The sequence below is a fragment of the Blennius ocellaris genome, assembly GCF_963422515.1.
Source record: "Blennius ocellaris genome assembly, chromosome: 14".
In the NCBI taxonomy this organism is placed as follows: Eukaryota; Metazoa; Chordata; class Actinopteri; order Blenniiformes; family Blenniidae; genus Blennius; species Blennius ocellaris.
Window position 1 is genome coordinate 21,898,452 of NC_137663.1, and position 16,610 is coordinate 21,915,061.

At 42.4% G+C, this 16,610-nt stretch overlaps 2 protein-coding genes across 3 annotated transcripts; one reads left to right on the forward strand and one right to left on the reverse strand.

Moving 5' to 3' along the window:
- Positions 1 to 3,577: 3,577 nt before the first annotated feature.
- tmem88a (transmembrane protein 88 a) lies at positions 3,578 to 7,259 on the forward strand (the record flags this gene model as incomplete). 2 transcript variants are annotated; one of them, XM_080509395.1, is made up of 3 exons in its annotated part: positions 3,578 to 3,930; positions 5,344 to 5,664; positions 6,972 to 7,259. In XM_080509395.1, exons 2-3 carry the CDS (start codon positions 5,356 to 5,358, stop codon positions 7,257 to 7,259), a joined length of 597 nt encoding a protein of 198 aa, XP_080365521.1. In that variant the 5' UTR covers positions 3,578 to 3,930; positions 5,344 to 5,355. The 2 variants fall into 2 exon arrangements, with proteins under 2 accessions (XP_080365521.1, XP_080365522.1); XM_080509396.1 differs by lacking the exon at positions 3,578 to 3,930 and having other exon boundaries at positions 4,907 to 5,664.
- Positions 7,260 to 9,196: 1,937 nt separating this feature from the next.
- pcolcea (procollagen C-endopeptidase enhancer a) lies at positions 9,197 to 16,027 on the reverse strand. Its single transcript, XM_080509442.1, has 9 exons — positions 15,904 to 16,027; positions 13,147 to 13,255; positions 12,793 to 13,051; positions 10,739 to 10,863; positions 10,490 to 10,626; positions 9,997 to 10,406; positions 9,846 to 9,923; positions 9,601 to 9,771; positions 9,197 to 9,517 (listed from the first exon to the last, which is right to left on the reverse strand). The coding sequence occupies exons 1-9, from the start codon at positions 15,990 to 15,992 to the stop codon at positions 9,387 to 9,389; spliced, it is 1,509 nt and encodes a 502-aa protein (XP_080365568.1). The 5' UTR covers positions 15,993 to 16,027; the 3' UTR covers positions 9,197 to 9,386.
- Between the last annotated feature and the right edge of the window lie 583 nt (positions 16,028 to 16,610).

The following is a 16,610-nucleotide window of genomic DNA, read 5'->3' on the forward strand; positions in this document are numbered from 1 at the left end:
CGTTAATCAATCAATCAACCAACCAACCACAGAGGAAGTGCAAAACAGGTGCAGCAGGCAAGGAGATAAAAGGAGGAAGCGAGACGCAGAGAAGAGAGAGAGAGAGAGAGAGAAGACCAGGGCAGGGCAGCAGAGCCCCCACCCTGTAGCCTGGGAGACATAAAAGGGCTCCAGGCCACACACACATAGGCAGCTCTGCCTGACTTCGCCAAGTCTGCAAGCCGTGACCACTAAGTCGATAACCAGATGCCTAGTAATGCTTATCTAGATCACAGTTGTATGGTTAGAAGATACCGTAGATAAACCAGGCATGTTAATCCTGCTTTGTGGTGCATGCCCTTTCTACGACCAGAATGAATGTTGTTCTGAGATTCTTTATAATTCCACTGGGGCCATTTAATGTTATTTACTATAATGCACTAGACCCAACTATAGTTACAGTTGGTAAACTGACCTACAGTTATATGAAACATTACGAAGTCCATTTAAAATATTTTAACTGGAAGGATTTTTATTTTTGACACTGAAACAAAAAGCCTTCATATTCAACCATTATTGGGTTTACATGATCCCTCTTATGTTCCCTTTCCGGTTACTCTGAGACTTCCTGAGGACACACTTAAAAAGAGTTTTTGCAAATGTAAGGGGACGTTTCAGATATTTGTGTTCAGATGAAGGGGGTGATGATGATAAAGTCCTAAAACCTGTAAAATCGATGGTAACAAAATACAGATGCCTCCAAAAATGAACTGAATTCAGGTTTTGGTAACCTAATGAATTTAACAAATATATTTCTTGTTAACTCCTGTTATCTCAGTATAATGTTCACACTCACTTTAAACTAATTCTTTTGGACAACTGCCGATATCACTACACACTCACAAATGTGATATCTCAGGTTGGACATAAACACTCACTCCCACTATAGATGGATGGGATTTGGTTTCTGCAGCAAAAGGTTAAAGGTCAAGGCTTTGTTGACCTCACCAAGTCTTCAATGGCTTGAGGAGTTTGTTTCTAATTGTGCACAGATGTTAACGCTCACTCCAAGAGTCCCCTTTAAATTACATTTTATTAAAACCTTCATTTATAACTCTAAATAGACAAAGATAAATCTAAGTTTGCTGGTTGGTTGAGGCTATTTCCTGCAGGGCCTTGATTTTATTGTTGTACCCTTTTGTCATTTTTATCATCAATCAGCAAAAATATATGTTGCACTAAGAAAAAGTTCAATAAAGTTAAATTTCTTCTTGTAATGTCAACTTTAACGTGCATAACTGGGAAATGTCTAACTCCAGAGTGAGAAAAGTATCTCATACTTAAAAGTTCCCACTGATAAAGTCTGTGGTTTTAGAGTGTGATATCATTTGTGCATCAGCATTAAAAAAAAAAAAGCTGAAATGTCTTCATGATTTGCATTTGCAGATCATAAGTGGATGGTTTTGTTACAAATAATTTAGGTGCATAATTCATTACTGTAACATTTACTTGGTCATTTTGATTTTATCCACATTCAACAGGGAAAGTGTCCAATCTACCTTCATTCAGCCTTGTTCTTAAGCACAATTATGTACTCAAACACTAATTTCCACTAGAAAAGTAATCTTTTCTAAGTGTGTATGAGGTTGTATTGGTGAATCTTGTATGTAACCGTTCCTGCAGGTGCCTGTGGCCACATTGTCCAGCAGCAAACATACAAGACGACAGGATATCTGTCCAATCTTTCAGTCTGCAGCTGACGACCGCTGAGCGACTCCACTAGACCAGTTTACTACTTTCAAAGCTGACAACGAGGGAGGAGACCTCATTAGTCATGTCATTTTTCCCTCCTGTAATTTTCCTGATAGCATCCTGTCAACATAACTACTGGGAATAGAGGAAAACAAATATGGCAAAAAATATCCTAAAGTTCTTTGAATCTGAAAATTGAATTCTTGAGCTCTTTGACTGAAGTACCGTAAGATTGACGTGTTGTATTTAAAAGCTGTCACTCACGCAGCGTGAGGACCGAAATAGCGCGTTACACGCTGACCAGCATCGGGCCAGGTTAAAAACAGCATAGCCCAGCATAGCTCAGGACGCCAAATACAATGGGACTGTCATTTTTGTGTACGTCAGTCTCCAGGGTCACAGGACATGAGTCGGCCGAGCCCCACAGACACAGGGACATCGCATCGCAGAGCGTGGACACGGCAGCGGATATCCTGCTCCCAAGGACAGGAAGGCTGCTCTTCCTCTACCAGCCCCCTCAGACACACACACACACACACACATACAAACAACACACACTGTGGCATTGTTAATGACAAAACCACCCATCGGTCTCAAATACTCTTTTTTTTTTTTTTTTTTTTCCGGTCTCTTTGATCACGTCATTTAAAATACTTGGTACCCTCTCCAGGGATCACTTCTATCTGCCCCTGTGAAGAAATAAATAAACAGAGATGCCCAGAGTGGCACGAAAAAAATGAGACTTCATATCAAAATACCAGTTTCACTCTTTGAACTGAGCCCCTCTTGGCTTCTTATCAGTCCCCTGATAGCCTCTTTCCCCCACCAAATTAGTCAGCGTTCTCCCCCATCCTCATTTCCTTGTGTTTTCTGAAAGCAGAGATCTGTTTTTCATCACCAGGTCAGGGGCCGAATCTCAAGCCAGGCCTGTTGCGGCCAGAAGCCTCTCACTTTCTTGCACCAGAGCGCTGACATTTCTCCACAAGCACAGCTCCCGTTTGCTCTGCACAAACAGTTTGGGTTTTCGAATTCATCTTTCACTTCGCTCGTCTGTATACATAAGCAATTGCAACTTTCAGGGTCCCCACCCCCCTGCACTTTACAAGGTATTATTGCATCTGGTGAGTCCTCATAAAAAGTCTTCATAAAAGGCTTTCCCCCGTGACCCCCAGGTTGCTCCTGCCATGGTGTTTCCCACGTGAAACTCTGGAACGCCTCCTGAGGGAAAAATATCCGACACTTTAAAAACCACTGGTGCAAATTGTACAAGTGAAATGACACAGCGCATGAAGTACTCCCTGCAGTAATGTGAGCATTTGTATTTACTGCTTCGAGTGCTGTTTCATGTATGCATCTTACGCAACACTTTAAAAAGGCTTGATATCACTCTATTTGCAGCTTTTTCTTTGCTTTTCTTTTTTTTTTTTTTTTTTAAATCTCCTGGCATGGAAACCCACATAAAACATGAAATCACCTCAGTTGTTTTGAATTTTGAAAACCTGCCTTATCTGCTTCTGACACTGAGTAGAGAAAGTGCTCAGTCGGGGTGTAAAGAGTTGTGTGTTGGGCAGCATACCCTGACTCCTCTAATCTATCAAAATAAACACACTGTCTCTCTCTCTCTCGCTCTCTCTCGCTCGCCAGTGTGGTTCCAGGGGGGGTTATCAGAGAATCCCATTCCCCCTCTCCCTCCCTCCTCTGCAGGGCAGACTTTAACAGAGCCCAGCCTGCTTTTTTTTTCCCTGAGCATTCACACTCTGGGCAACACAGGATACAGGCTCTCGCTCTCAATCATATCTCAAACTGGAGTCAGAGTGAGGAAACAGTATGTCAGGGAAGGAAGCGCTGAAGCCAGTGGGAAAGTACAATTTGCCACAAGCTTTTTTCTGACCGGCTCCTTGTTCAGGTCTGAGGCACAAGATTAGATTTCAAAGAACTTTACAGTCAAACTTTTTTTTTTCCCCCTTTGTTTCCCCCCCCCCCCCCCCCCCCCCCCCCCCAATAATTGCGGGAATAGGTGAAAACAGGATTTCAGAGGAGTCCAGCAGTAGAAACTGAACCTGTGCTTGGATACCAACCACCATCGAGATCTGGATTTGTATAGCGAGAAGCTCCACATCAGGAGGAAGTTTTCCAAATTCTCTTCATCCGCTGCCACCGTCAAAGTGCAGGAGGGCAGATTATCAGGGTTACCGCACGGTGAGTATAACCCTAGTTAAAGTCTTAAAATCAGGAGCCCTGACTTTACCAGAAAAAGTAAAAAAGACAAAAAAAACTAAACAATAACTTTAATCTAAAAGACTGTTTACAGCTTATTTCAAGCAGGATTTTGTGATGATATCACATCACGATTGCCATGATTGAATGAAAAGTGGATATTACTGACATGCCTACATGAAGATATTTTGAGAAGTAGTTAAAGAATCATCCATGAGATGAAAGTGGTTCATTTCACTCATACAAACCCACGATTGCTCGAAAACCACAAAATGCGCAGTCACCCCCCCCCCTTTAATTCGCACCACAAGTTTTTGTTGATGAATGAACCAGTAGACTTCATTGGGCCAGCTTAACCATGGGAGCAATAGGAGTTCAGTGAACTGTGGAAAAAAGCGTGCAGTGTTTCACCCGGTCAAACACCAGCAGACTCCCACCCTCGCTAACTGAGGAAAACAGTACAGCTGTCGTTTATTGTTCTTACTTTGTCACATGGAAGCAGGTTTCCTATGGCAACGGTGGGGCGAAATGAAATGGAAACCCGTGAGTGACATTTGTTCTTTGAAAAAGTCAAAGTCACACAATGTTCTGCCACTTGATGGGTGATTTTTCAGGCTTTTCCAGCAGCTCCTGCCTCATTGTTCTGGGATGTGGTTATCCTGGAGCTCGGAGGAGGCGGAGTCAGTGGAGCCCATTTCCTCGCACTTAGAGATTATCTGTGTTGACTTTCCACACCTTTCAGCACATTATTTAGCGAACCCATTACTTTAATAGGTTACATTCTTCAGCTATGTTGAACTGAGAAAAATTAATGTAGAGAAGGAAAAAAACAACAACTTGTCTCCCTAAAATCTGGCTTTTCAGCACCAGCAGCAGGATTAAATCTTAAAGTGGTCATATTATGCGAGATTTACTTTCTAATGGTTTTCCAATGGTAATATGCACCACCATACCTGGAACTATGCTCCAGAAGTAAAGAAAGTCTGTTGTCTCTCTCCCTGGCTTGTCTCAGTTTTTAAAAAGTATGTTGCTCCAAAGAACGAATCAGAAATCAAACCCTATATAGTGTCATTGGGGATTTAGCCAATCCCAATCAAGATGGGCCCTCCCTTTGACCCTCCCATAATGAGGCAGCTCTGCTCTGGCACATGGCAACACGATATGAACTACTTCCTCCTCTTCCCAAGATGGGCATGTGTGGGCAGAGACAGTCCAGCTCACACAGACACAGCAGATCCTGAATGCAGCTCCTATGATCCAATATTCAAATGACTTTGAATACAACATTTTTGGCTGAATGAGAACCACATGGGCATCTCATTTCCGTAAGACCCGTTTCATTGCTTGGATACATGAGGTCACAGGAGGTAATTGGTTTGTTTTCCCTGCACGTAGACCACAGAGACAATGAGTCTGTCCAGGAACGGGACTCTGGAGAAGACCATGTCCGAGCACGGACTCTCTGACGCTCGCTCCCCCTCGAGGGCGACCTCGGGTGTGGTGGTGCCCCCTCCTTACTCCCTGGGCGGCAGCGAGGGCCCGGATACGCCCCTGGAGCTGAGAGGCTCTCTGGACTGCTGGGCCTGCTCCGTCCTGGTCACGGCACAGAACCTGGTCATCGCCCTGATCAACGGCCTCCTGGCAAGCGCCGTGTTCGGCATCATCCTGACGCCGGCTCTCACCATGATCATATTCGGCTTCCTCTGCCACTCCACAGTAAGCCTTCATTCATTCATTCATTCATTCATTCATTCATTCATTCATTTAGACTGACAGAAGAGAGAACAGGCATGGATGTAGGAGTAAATAAATACCACTTAATTAAAATAGATAAAGTCACATACTTGTACCTTTTTTTTTACTTAATTCTCTAAAACAAGTCAGTTCTACTAAAAAACTGAAAGTATGTAAAATATTAAGATACATTTTAACCTTCCCAACATAAAAATCAAATAATCAAAGTTAAGTAGATTTATTTCCATGTATTTCTGCATGATAAACATTTTTTTTATATATATAATTACAATAGGAGTTCTTAAAAACCTATTGGCTTTCCCCCCCATGTGAGACAAGTGAACTTAGTGTTAAAGATGATTGAAACATTTTCGACTAAATATTACCTCCAAATTTATTAAACGGTGTCAATGAACCATAAATGTCTATCTTAAGCAAAAGTTGCATTACTCATACAACATACACTACTGAGAAAATGAGATTTATTGGATTATGTTTACACATTACAGCTGCATCACTCCTCCTCAATAGTGACTAAAAGAAGTGAAACTACATTAATGTAGAAAAACTATTTTAGTGATGCTTTTTTGTTTTATTGTTGGCACTATACATCTTGGTTTTAAATGAGGGAAATCAAGGGATTTAGTCAATTGAATTTTTGCCTGTTGCCGTTCTCTAATGAATAGTATGAATGTATAAAAGGAAAAGCAATGTTGTTGTTAATTCTATTAGAAACAATTCATGTATTTTTCTCAATGCTTTGTAGCGCCACACCAGTGGATTTTGACCTAATGACCTTTGAGTTATCGTTAGATGAGCTATTGTTTTGCTTTTTAGTTGTGGATTTACTTGAACAAATCTGGAAATTATTAGTTTTTTGGTTTTTTTTGTGTGAAAGCATCTCATTTCAAAGCAGCAAGGTGACACATTATTCCAGCTTTTTCTTTTCTGCAATGAAGCAGCCCGTCAGTCAGCCTGCTGTTATGAAATTCCTCCGCCAATGAAAACCACGGAGAGAGGAGGAAAAATGTTTTTCCAGAGATTTGATTCTGTTTTCAAAGATCTATATAGAGCTTAATTTTAATTTTTAGCGGCTGTGGTGAGGCTTGCTCCAGTTTCTGGGCTTGAGTGAGGTTGACACTCACAACAAAACGAATACACGTCCTGATACATTCGATATCCGTGGAGGTGACGCGAGTTTTCTAGGCTTCGGGGTGTGTGCAGCGATTGTGCGTGCATGTTTTGTGCTTCATGGCAGCACTCTGAGTCATCTCCCTCCTGTTCTCCAGGTGCTGCCCCACGGGACCACCCTGTACTGCTCGGACCTGCTGGATGACGGCGGCTGTGTGGCCCTGCTGGTGGTGGGCTTCCTGCTGCTCACCCCTCTGCTGGTGCTGGCGCTGGCCGCCTACTGCCGCCTGGCCCGGCACCTGCAGCTGGGGATGTGCTTCATCCCCTACAGCAGGGCCGTGTACAAGAACCTGCCCAAGTCACGACAGCGAGGGGGCGGGTCGGGGGGCTGCTGCGGCCAGCAGGGGGCGGTGGAGAGGGAGGGCAAGGGGAGTGTTTGGGTGTAAAAACGAAGAGAGCTGAGGAAGTGTTTATGATTGTGATGTGTAGGGTAGCTCCTTTTTTTTTCTTTTTTTTTTTTAATCAGCGACTTGTCAGTATTTGTAAAAATCCACTTCATTTTCCAACCAGTATGACTTTTTGTATACAGTTTAAACTTACTGAATGTATTTTATATCTTTTTACAATAAAGTGTCACTTGATCGGCCAAGCTGTGTTTTCTCCGTAAGTTTAACCTGGTAGGCTATTGTCAGACTGCTGAAAAGCTTCCATGGATCACCTTTCCCCTGCAAGATCACTGATGCGGTCGTCGAGGCAATTCACAAACAATATGGTGCCATGGAGAGAAGTCATGTTGCCAAAATTGCAATGACCACTAGGCCAAAATTTGGCTTGTGCTGGCTCCTTGCAGAGAAGGTGGAATTGCTCAAAAACAATGGTTAACAAGGCAATATCTTTGGAATCCAGTCCATCTCCTGAAGCTGTGAGATCATTAATGGACTCCGGGGTTCATAATATGCAGCAGAATAACATGGTTGGTATCTTACCCCAGTGAATAGCTGTTCATTGAGGGTAACCAAGTCAACCAATAGGAGCATTAAAGAGAAGAACATTTGAGAAAAGCTGAGAGGAGGTGATACTCCAAGCGTAACAAAGCAATGCATTCAATAACTGTGGGATCAGGTGGTCAATGTCAACCTGAGGAAATGGCTTATTTTCAGTTAAACTGCTCTGAACGACCCACATCAAAGAGGGAAATTCAGAAACCTTAAGAGTCTGAATTAGAGTTTGAACAGTTGAAAATATAGTTTTTCACTTGTTACATGAACTTGTGCTGAAGTGTAAAAGCTTTTTAATGTGTTATTTATGAACTATTTCCTCTAATAGTTCAGGATCTTTGGTAAATTATGATTAATAAGCTCAATCATGCTTTCAGTATATTCATAAAGAAATTTGTAGTTTTAAACATAATGGCTGAATCAACTGGATCACTATTAACTTTGCAGTGTTTTGGCTCAAAACCAAAACAAGTACAAGTAAATCAAATGGGATAGTCATGCCTATGGAGATTTAATCAGTCACAACCATTTGTCGCTTCATAGGGGCCTGAGGAAATATGTTGTTTGGGTCCTTAGTTTGTCAAACTACAAAGAGAGATTCCTAATCCGGAACTAGGATTAGGAATCAACCAAGCGGTTTACTTGACTTTCCACTGATTACCCCACATATAAAAATTTTAATATCTCCTGTTAAGTCAATTGGGCAAGTTAAAATGATAAAAACAAACTATGATACAAGGAAAACAACAATCATCCAAACCTCAATAAATAGCACATACTGGCTTTTAGAAATGTTTAGTTTCAATAAAATAATACAACAAACATCTCATTTGAAATTTGTTTAGTCACTGTAATGGCAATTTTTCAATGTCAAATTGTTGTCTCAAAGTCATCAATGATGTCCTCATATGACAGCTACTTGCCCATCTCATGGTTGATGTGTTGATTATTGCAAGACCATGATCCTGTCCCATGGATGACCTTAGGTAAGTTGATCATCATTTGAGAAGCTCCTCACTTTCAAGGTCACAGTCACAGGCAGAGTGTCAGTGACTGTCAAGGCAATCCACAGATTGGGATACAGTTCCTCCTGCATGCAAGTGAGAAGCTCGAGAGCAGTCATCACATCAGAAAGCAAGGTTGGCAAGTTTTTTTGCTTCACATTGTTTTACTAAAAACAGAGTGACATCTGTGGAAGGCTTAGCGTGATAAAGCTACGGCCCCAGGGAATAAATGGCTGTGTTGCTTTTATTGAGAGTGAGGATCGAGAAAGTTGCTGTGAGTGCAGTCAGAGTTGCAATCCGCTGTATGACCACCAGATGGGGTCAGAGGCATTATACTAATCTTGAAGCCTCACAGTTGAAGTAACAAAACATTCAGTCAGCTCGAAAGAGATATAAAACCTTTATTCATATATAAATTACAAAGATAATGGCTGGTGTCCCATATTAAAGGGTGTATAAAACTGGAATTATGTTTCACTGTACTTTCTTTGCTTCAGTGTTTCACATTAGGTCGCCTGGATGTGTGATGATATGTAGTCTTCGTCGTCTGGCCGGGACATGTGTGTGAATGTTAACAGGGTTGGTTGTTGATGTTCACTAATAATTTGTGGTGTGGAGCTTTGTATAGAGCTGTGAAAGCCCCGGGGTGCAGGGTACCACGTCCTTCTTCGTCCACTTGGCCCATGATGATGTAGTTGACGCCTGTTGAAATGAGAAGAAATGATTCATGACAGAATCAACACAGTTGATACGTCAACGTCAACATGAATTCAAAGAGTTCCTACCTCTGCGGAGCAAGGGGCATTTCTTGCACTGTGACACAAGCCTCACCGACATGGTTTCCCCAACCTGCGTGATGGTGAGTCCACCTGCCTTGTAGGCCTTAATCAGAGACACACCGATGTGGAGCGTGCCTCGAGGCCCCGGGGACAGGGACGTCACCTTCCCGGTTATCACTGGAAACAGCAGGACTCGATCAGAGCACAGCATCTGACTGGACATCTTGTGCACCAACAACCAAGCGGCTTACCAAATTCACTGGCACAGAAACTGGTCTTGATCGTCCCGTCTCTTCTACAGGCTTGGGCACACAGTGGATTTTGTGCGACTGGGAGCATAAAGAGTGTAAGTTAAGATACTGCACCGCCACCTTGTGCGCATGTGCAAACAGTATCACCAACCAGGTCTCTTTCCGGTGGCGCCGGTGACGGGTACTCTGCGGCCCTGGCCTGTGGTGCCCTGGCCTGTAGTGCCCTGTCCTGTTGCGCCCTGTCCTGTTGCGCCCTGTCCCGTGGCGCCCTGTCCGCGGCGTCTTGTGGGTTTGACTTTCATGGTGGGCCTCGGAGGAGGAGGCGGCACATATCTGGTGACGGGGACGATTGGCTGCGAGGTGGGGGCAGGATGTTGTCTGGGGACTGCTGGTTTAACTGCAGGCCTTCGTGGGATGTGTCTCGTGCCGGGTTCTAAGTCGACTGTGGGTATCTGGGAGCCACGGGGGATGCTGGTGTATTGAGCAAGGAATCCATCCAACGTCACGCTGAGGTCAGACACAAACTGGACCAAGAGCACATTACCACTCGTAACGATCGGTCTGGAACAGACGACGGGAAAACGTGAAGAGTTAACCAAAAAATAACCTGCTGGAATCTTGCTTTTACACCATCTGTGACTCACTGAGGTGCTTCATCGCCGCAGTATCTTCCAATCAGTCTCGAATCGTCTGTCTCTCCGCCATTAAAGAAGACCACGTAGTCAAACCGACAGTAGGTGTCGGCCTCCAACACAAACTTATCAAACTTCACTTGGATCACCTGGAGCGAAAACAGAACCACACAGATATAACTTCAGAGGGCCATTTGAGGGAGAGGATCCCGGAAAGTAATGTGTGTGATGTTTGCATGCTGAAGGGAGTCGGTTACCAACCATATCAGGCTCCACGGTGATAAGCCAAGAGCAGGTGGTCCCTGCGGGGTACTTCTTGTCAGGCCAGTTGGGAGTCATGATCTCTCCCTGGGATTTAGTAATCTTCCCCCCACAGAACTGCTGGTCTGAAACACACCACAGACACTGCATGATGTAAAGGCAGTAACATTTTGACAATTACGAATGGAATTAGATCCCTTGTTAATAATATATTACAGAAATCACTCTTATCTAGGAAAGAAAAAAAAAAAACATCTTAGTTTCACATTCTTCTTCGTCTTGCTGGCAGAATCAAATGCTCTAATGAGCCCAGTGTGCAAGCTCAGTGTCGAAACATAAAACTCTGGCCCTGAGTTGGCCCCCTTTCACTGTTATCACATCAGTTCTCAGGAGAGAACAAACAAGCAATCTTTCCTTTTTTTTTTGTTCTTTAGCAATTTTCAAGCTTTTTGTTTTTTTCTTGAAGAAAATTGTGAGGTGATCAACTGATTTGTGGAACAATTTCCTAAAATTATAATAGTGATGATTGTTCACTTCATTCTTTACTGATTGAAGCCTTATTGTAATAGCCTTTGGCATTGGATTTTAGAGCATTCATTATTTAAATGTGTTCAGGACCACATTAAAATGTCTGCTTATACAGTATGTATGCAAACTTTGTTGAAAGTAATTGTATTTATCATAATGGAATGAGCAGTAATTCAGAGGAGAGTTTTAAGTACCACTATGAGAAGCATTTTACAAACACATCGTTGTTTTTGCTATTAGCAGGATTAGCTTAAAGGCCAGGTTATTTTCACAGCAGTAGAAAGCCAACAGCTGGATGTTTAAGAGGACTGAGGACATCTGCAATGTTACAGATAAACTTCCTGTGTCAAAATCAACAAGTATACAAAAACATGGAAATTCACTGGACATAGAGATCCTGCTTCAAGTATTTAAATCTGCAAGAAACAGTCAGTCACAAACATTTCTGGGTACAACAGTGTGAGTGATGGAGGTGCAAATAAATACTGTTGATATCAAATTGGCATACAAAAAGGCAGCCATGTTTCAAATGTGTTAAAATGCTGCATTTTCATGCATCTAAACTTAAGCAGGGTGAAGCAAATTGCAGTATTTTTTCCTGTTAGATGTAAACCTTATGTTTGTGTCAAGTGATCCATTTTTTTCACACAAGAAAATATTGTGGAAAATACAGTGTTGTTTTACCAATTACATTCATAAGCTGATTTAATCTATTGGCTTCAGTCAACTTGTGTTTAGAAGCTGTTTTCTGACTTTGATAGAAATAGGTATCCATCCAATATGGTGGTTAGTTGCAGTAATGTTTAATTTTTGGATTATGGGAACAAAAATGGTTATGGTTCAGTTTTTGTCTGTAAATACTCCTATTAAAAAAATCAATAAATCTATGCTTGAAAAAAGATCAAATTGAACATTGTAACTCAAAATTGAAGAAACAATCATATATTTATAATTTATTTGGCTTTTGCCCTGTTTTAAGATACAGTAATATCCGATTATTAAGAACACTGATGAGGGAATTAAAGAACGTTTCATCATTTTAGATGTGGGTGTTACTGAAGTTTCGCCTTGTTTTTTTTTTTCTGTTTGTGATCTTTGTGGACACTGGGTGGAGAGGCACAGCCAAGGGCTGCAGGCCATAATATGGTGAGGAAAAGGATGACATATCCTCTCCAGGCACTAGTGGGGAGTTGAGGGTTAATACAATCATTGTCTGGAGTGTTGCTATAAATCTTCATCTAAAATGCTCATAAACTTGGGTCACGACAAGTTTCCACAATTCTTTGAGTGGAGAGGAGGAGCTGGTTCAGCCCCTGAGGGCCAACCATTAGCTTAAAATTGACTTTGGGGTCAGCCCGGGACTTGCTGGGGAGATAACAGCTCTTGGTTGGTCTTTGAGTGACTTGAGGAGGATCAAGGAGTAGTTCTGGACTTATTTGCTTTCTGTACAGCCATCGTGATTAAGGATGATTTTATGTGCTTTGTTCGGTTGTATCGCCACCGTCTTCTTCTATGCAATCACGTACCATCTACATAAGGCTTGGCTCCGTTGAAGTAGGCCACGAATCCTCTGTTCTGCGTCTCTCCGTCAGTCACCATCTCCAGCATCATGGTGTTGGTGGTGGAAACGAGATTCCCAGGACGGAAAGTTCCACAGAAACGACCCAGCTTTTGCACCAGGTTGGAGTGGCCGTTGTAGATGTCCAAGTAGTCGTAGCGACACTGCGAGTCAGCCTCCAGGTCGAAAATACGGAAGGAGAGCGTGACCACATTGCCCTCTGGGACCTGGGAAACCAGAGAGATGGTATGTGAGTCAGACCCTGGAGGACTGACTGAGGAAGGAGTCAGCAATTCGTGACGCTGCAGGGGAAATGACTCACAGTGATGCGCCAGGTGCATTTGCTGTTGGGTTTGTAGAAGCTTGGGAAGCCTTCACTTCCCACAAAGCCTGAGTCTGCAACCAGGTCTCCTCCACAGTAGAACACCGGCCTGCGAAGAAGACAGTTAGGGGAGAGCAATGAGGACAGTATTAGACAATCTGGATGAATGACATGTGAGGCTGATGTTATTAGAACTCCACGGAGAGTTTTGTGAGAACATCTGTCAGAGAATTCACTGAGTAAACAGGGGACTTCCTGATCTGACCATAACACCATGAGTTATTACCCATTTTCCTGTCGCGGTGTTTATTTCTGCTTCCAAATGGAAGTCTGCAGTAAAATAACTGAAGACAAAATAACAACAATCCAGCCTCGGTGAAGCCAGAATAAACACTGAGATGGTTTATTTCAACAGATTATTGTTTACTGTAACTCATCCATAAAGTTATATTGCATCAAAGTGGATACAAGGTCAAAGTCAACTCCTTTGTTGCACTATGATATCAAACATGCTGCGTGGTTATTGTTCTGTTAACTTCAGACATCACAACAATGTGGGTTAGGCTTGAAAGAAACGTCTTGCAGCTGCAGGTTGGTTTAGTTAAAGTACCAACGCTAATTGTTAGGTTGAGCAAGACATTGAAATGTTGGTTCTAAATGTAGTTAATTACAGTTTATGCTGCCCATATTTTGATTTCCAAGAAAGAGTAGACTTGCATTGGCCTTCAGATACTACAGCAATACTAACGGTTTACTCAATAAAAGGGCCTTCTATGGATTGATTGAAAATTCAGGTATAGAACAAGATAACAGGGTTTCCCTCTTTAACCCAATGACACAAATTCAGGCTCCTTAACCTGCTACAGGAGGTCTGAATTAATCTCTCTTTGAAGATCAATGTTAGAAATGTGACTTGGAACAAAATTTCTAGAATCAAAATACAACCACAAAAAAGACTTTTCTTTTCATGTTCTGCTCTCTAATAAGATGTACTTTATGAGACACTGCTGCACACAGTACATTGATTTAGATGGTTCCTATATGCGTATGTTGTGTTGTTAAACACACATATATAGCGTATGCAAATCAAATGATCAGAGAAAAGTTAATATTTACACAGATGTATTTTAGTGTTTTAAACTACCTCCTACCATTAAGCAGCACCGTGGGAATAGACTGACAAAGATTAAGATTGATTTGTGGTTCAGGTTATTATTTATATTAGTTATGAGCAAGACAAAATTGGTGTTGGACTTGAGGATGTCTGCTCTCACTTGCATGCTAACTTTTGGAAGACAACTTTATGTTTGGGATCAAATTCTTCGCCTGCATTCTGGCATGAATCACATTTTGCAATTTATTCCTCCTATTTTTCCAAATAAGAATATGTCCGTATTTGAAATGGTAGTATTGTTATCTCCAAACATTTGTCTCAGTTTGTACACAAGACAAAACCTCTCTGAGTCACTGTTGTACCGAATTTGTCTTTGGTTTTGGCTTTTGAATGTCTGTCTACAATGTTTGTACGTATGTTAACTTTGATGGCCAAACCAGCTGCACAGCAGTTATTCTTTCAGGTTTTAAGCCAACAAACTAACTTATTATGCCTTTACTAACACTTATATACATTTGGAGATTTGGAATCTGATCAGAAAACAACCATATTAATAAAAATCACTGCCAAGCTTCAGCCCAATCTTATTTAGTCTAAAATGGTTTGTTTTTAGTGGGACAGTAATTTTCATTATTTAATTTTCTTTACCTTCATTGAGTTTGATGAATTTTCCTCACTTTTAAACTAGCTGGCTAACATTATTTCACTTGTATTTTTTGCTTCTGGAAAGTAAATCAGTCACATTATAATAAAATGTTCATTACATTTGAAGCTGTTCTTAATGACACAGATGCTGGAGCACTGGAAATGGATGCAAGGGTTTTAAATCTTATCGACTGACTGCTGTGAGCAAATTCTGCAGCTGGCTGTGTTACAAGCCTCATAGTTGTCATCTTGCCTCCCATAATAAATTATTGCTTTTAAAGGGACACGCTGAATGTCAGAACTCATTTCACAGAAGGGAAAATTTCCTTTTTAAAACTGTTGCCAGGAGGGATAAACAAGATCCAAATGTAAACGTGTTAGCCAAGACGAATACGCATCATATCATCAGGCATTTTGTGAAAATATTTTACAATGTGTTTGTGGAGAGTTTTGGCACCTCCACAAAAAAATTATGCTGTTTACAGTCTTTATGGCATTTTTAAGAGGCTGGCGGCATCTGTTTGGCATCCCTCGAGGAAATAAACAAAATGTTAGGACAACACAAACTTGATGCAGTCAGCAGCTCAGACAGCAGGACCCCAGCAAAGTCGGGCGGCTGCTGATCAGAGCCAAAATGTGCAGAGTCAAGAGCCAAGTTTCACCGATTCGACCCCACAAGCAGAACCCAAAGCATTAACATCTGGGGGCCACTGCACACTCAGCTTGCCTTACAACTCGAGCCAAAAACCAACAGGACAACTCTGTGCCCAATCAAACGCCGGACTGGAAGGAATGTGGTGACAGAGACAGGAAAGTATTACACAGCAATTTTTTTTTCCCTTTTCCTCTTAATCTTGAAGCTTCTGCGAAGTCAAGTCGAGGCTTGTTTTACTCAAACAAAATAGTCAAAGTAACACCTAAATTTCAGCAAAATCATACGAATCGGGAGATCAACAGTTTACATCAAATGGCACGCATGAGGCAAGCTGGAAACTCACCTGCTGAAATTTGTCTGCTGAGCCTTCGTCCATCTGAGACCCAGACACAGGACCAAGGACAGACCCCACATGCAGCCCGTGTGCATCATGATGCAGTGTGAGAAGGGCGATGGTAACAGGGAGGCAAGAGGTGAAAGACAGAGTGGAGGAGGACGAGGAGGAGGAGGAGGAGGAAGAGGAGGAGGTTGTTTTTGTGGGTTGGCCGGGGAGAGCAAATGATTGGGGAGGAATGACAGAGGAGGAGTGGTGGGGAAGGGTTCCAGGATGGATTAAGAGACGGGCAAAGATGCTGAGAGGACAACCGCAGCGGTGAGAAACAGACATGAGGGGGGGGATGACGTGAGTTGGGAGGGAGGAAGGACCGGGACTTTAATTAGAGCCAGATGTTTTCTCTGGAATAACCCCGGGTTCAGTGCAACGCAGGGGACATCGAGGAAAAAAAACAGGAGCAGAACGCTTCAGCATCTCAAAGTTTAGAAACCACCCATTTTTTGGGGGGTTTTTTTTCTCACAGTTGGGTGTCTTCAAACTGCAGGTAAAAACAAGCCAGGACCCTGCTGTTGATGGACGTCGCCTCCATCGTTGTCCAGCTCGGGTCTGACTACTCATTATGTGCTCACAAGTGGAGGCAGAGCCGGAGGCTCAACACGAAGAGCCATAAAGCTTCACATTCCACAGCAGGCCAGATGGAAGACCTTCAATTTGCT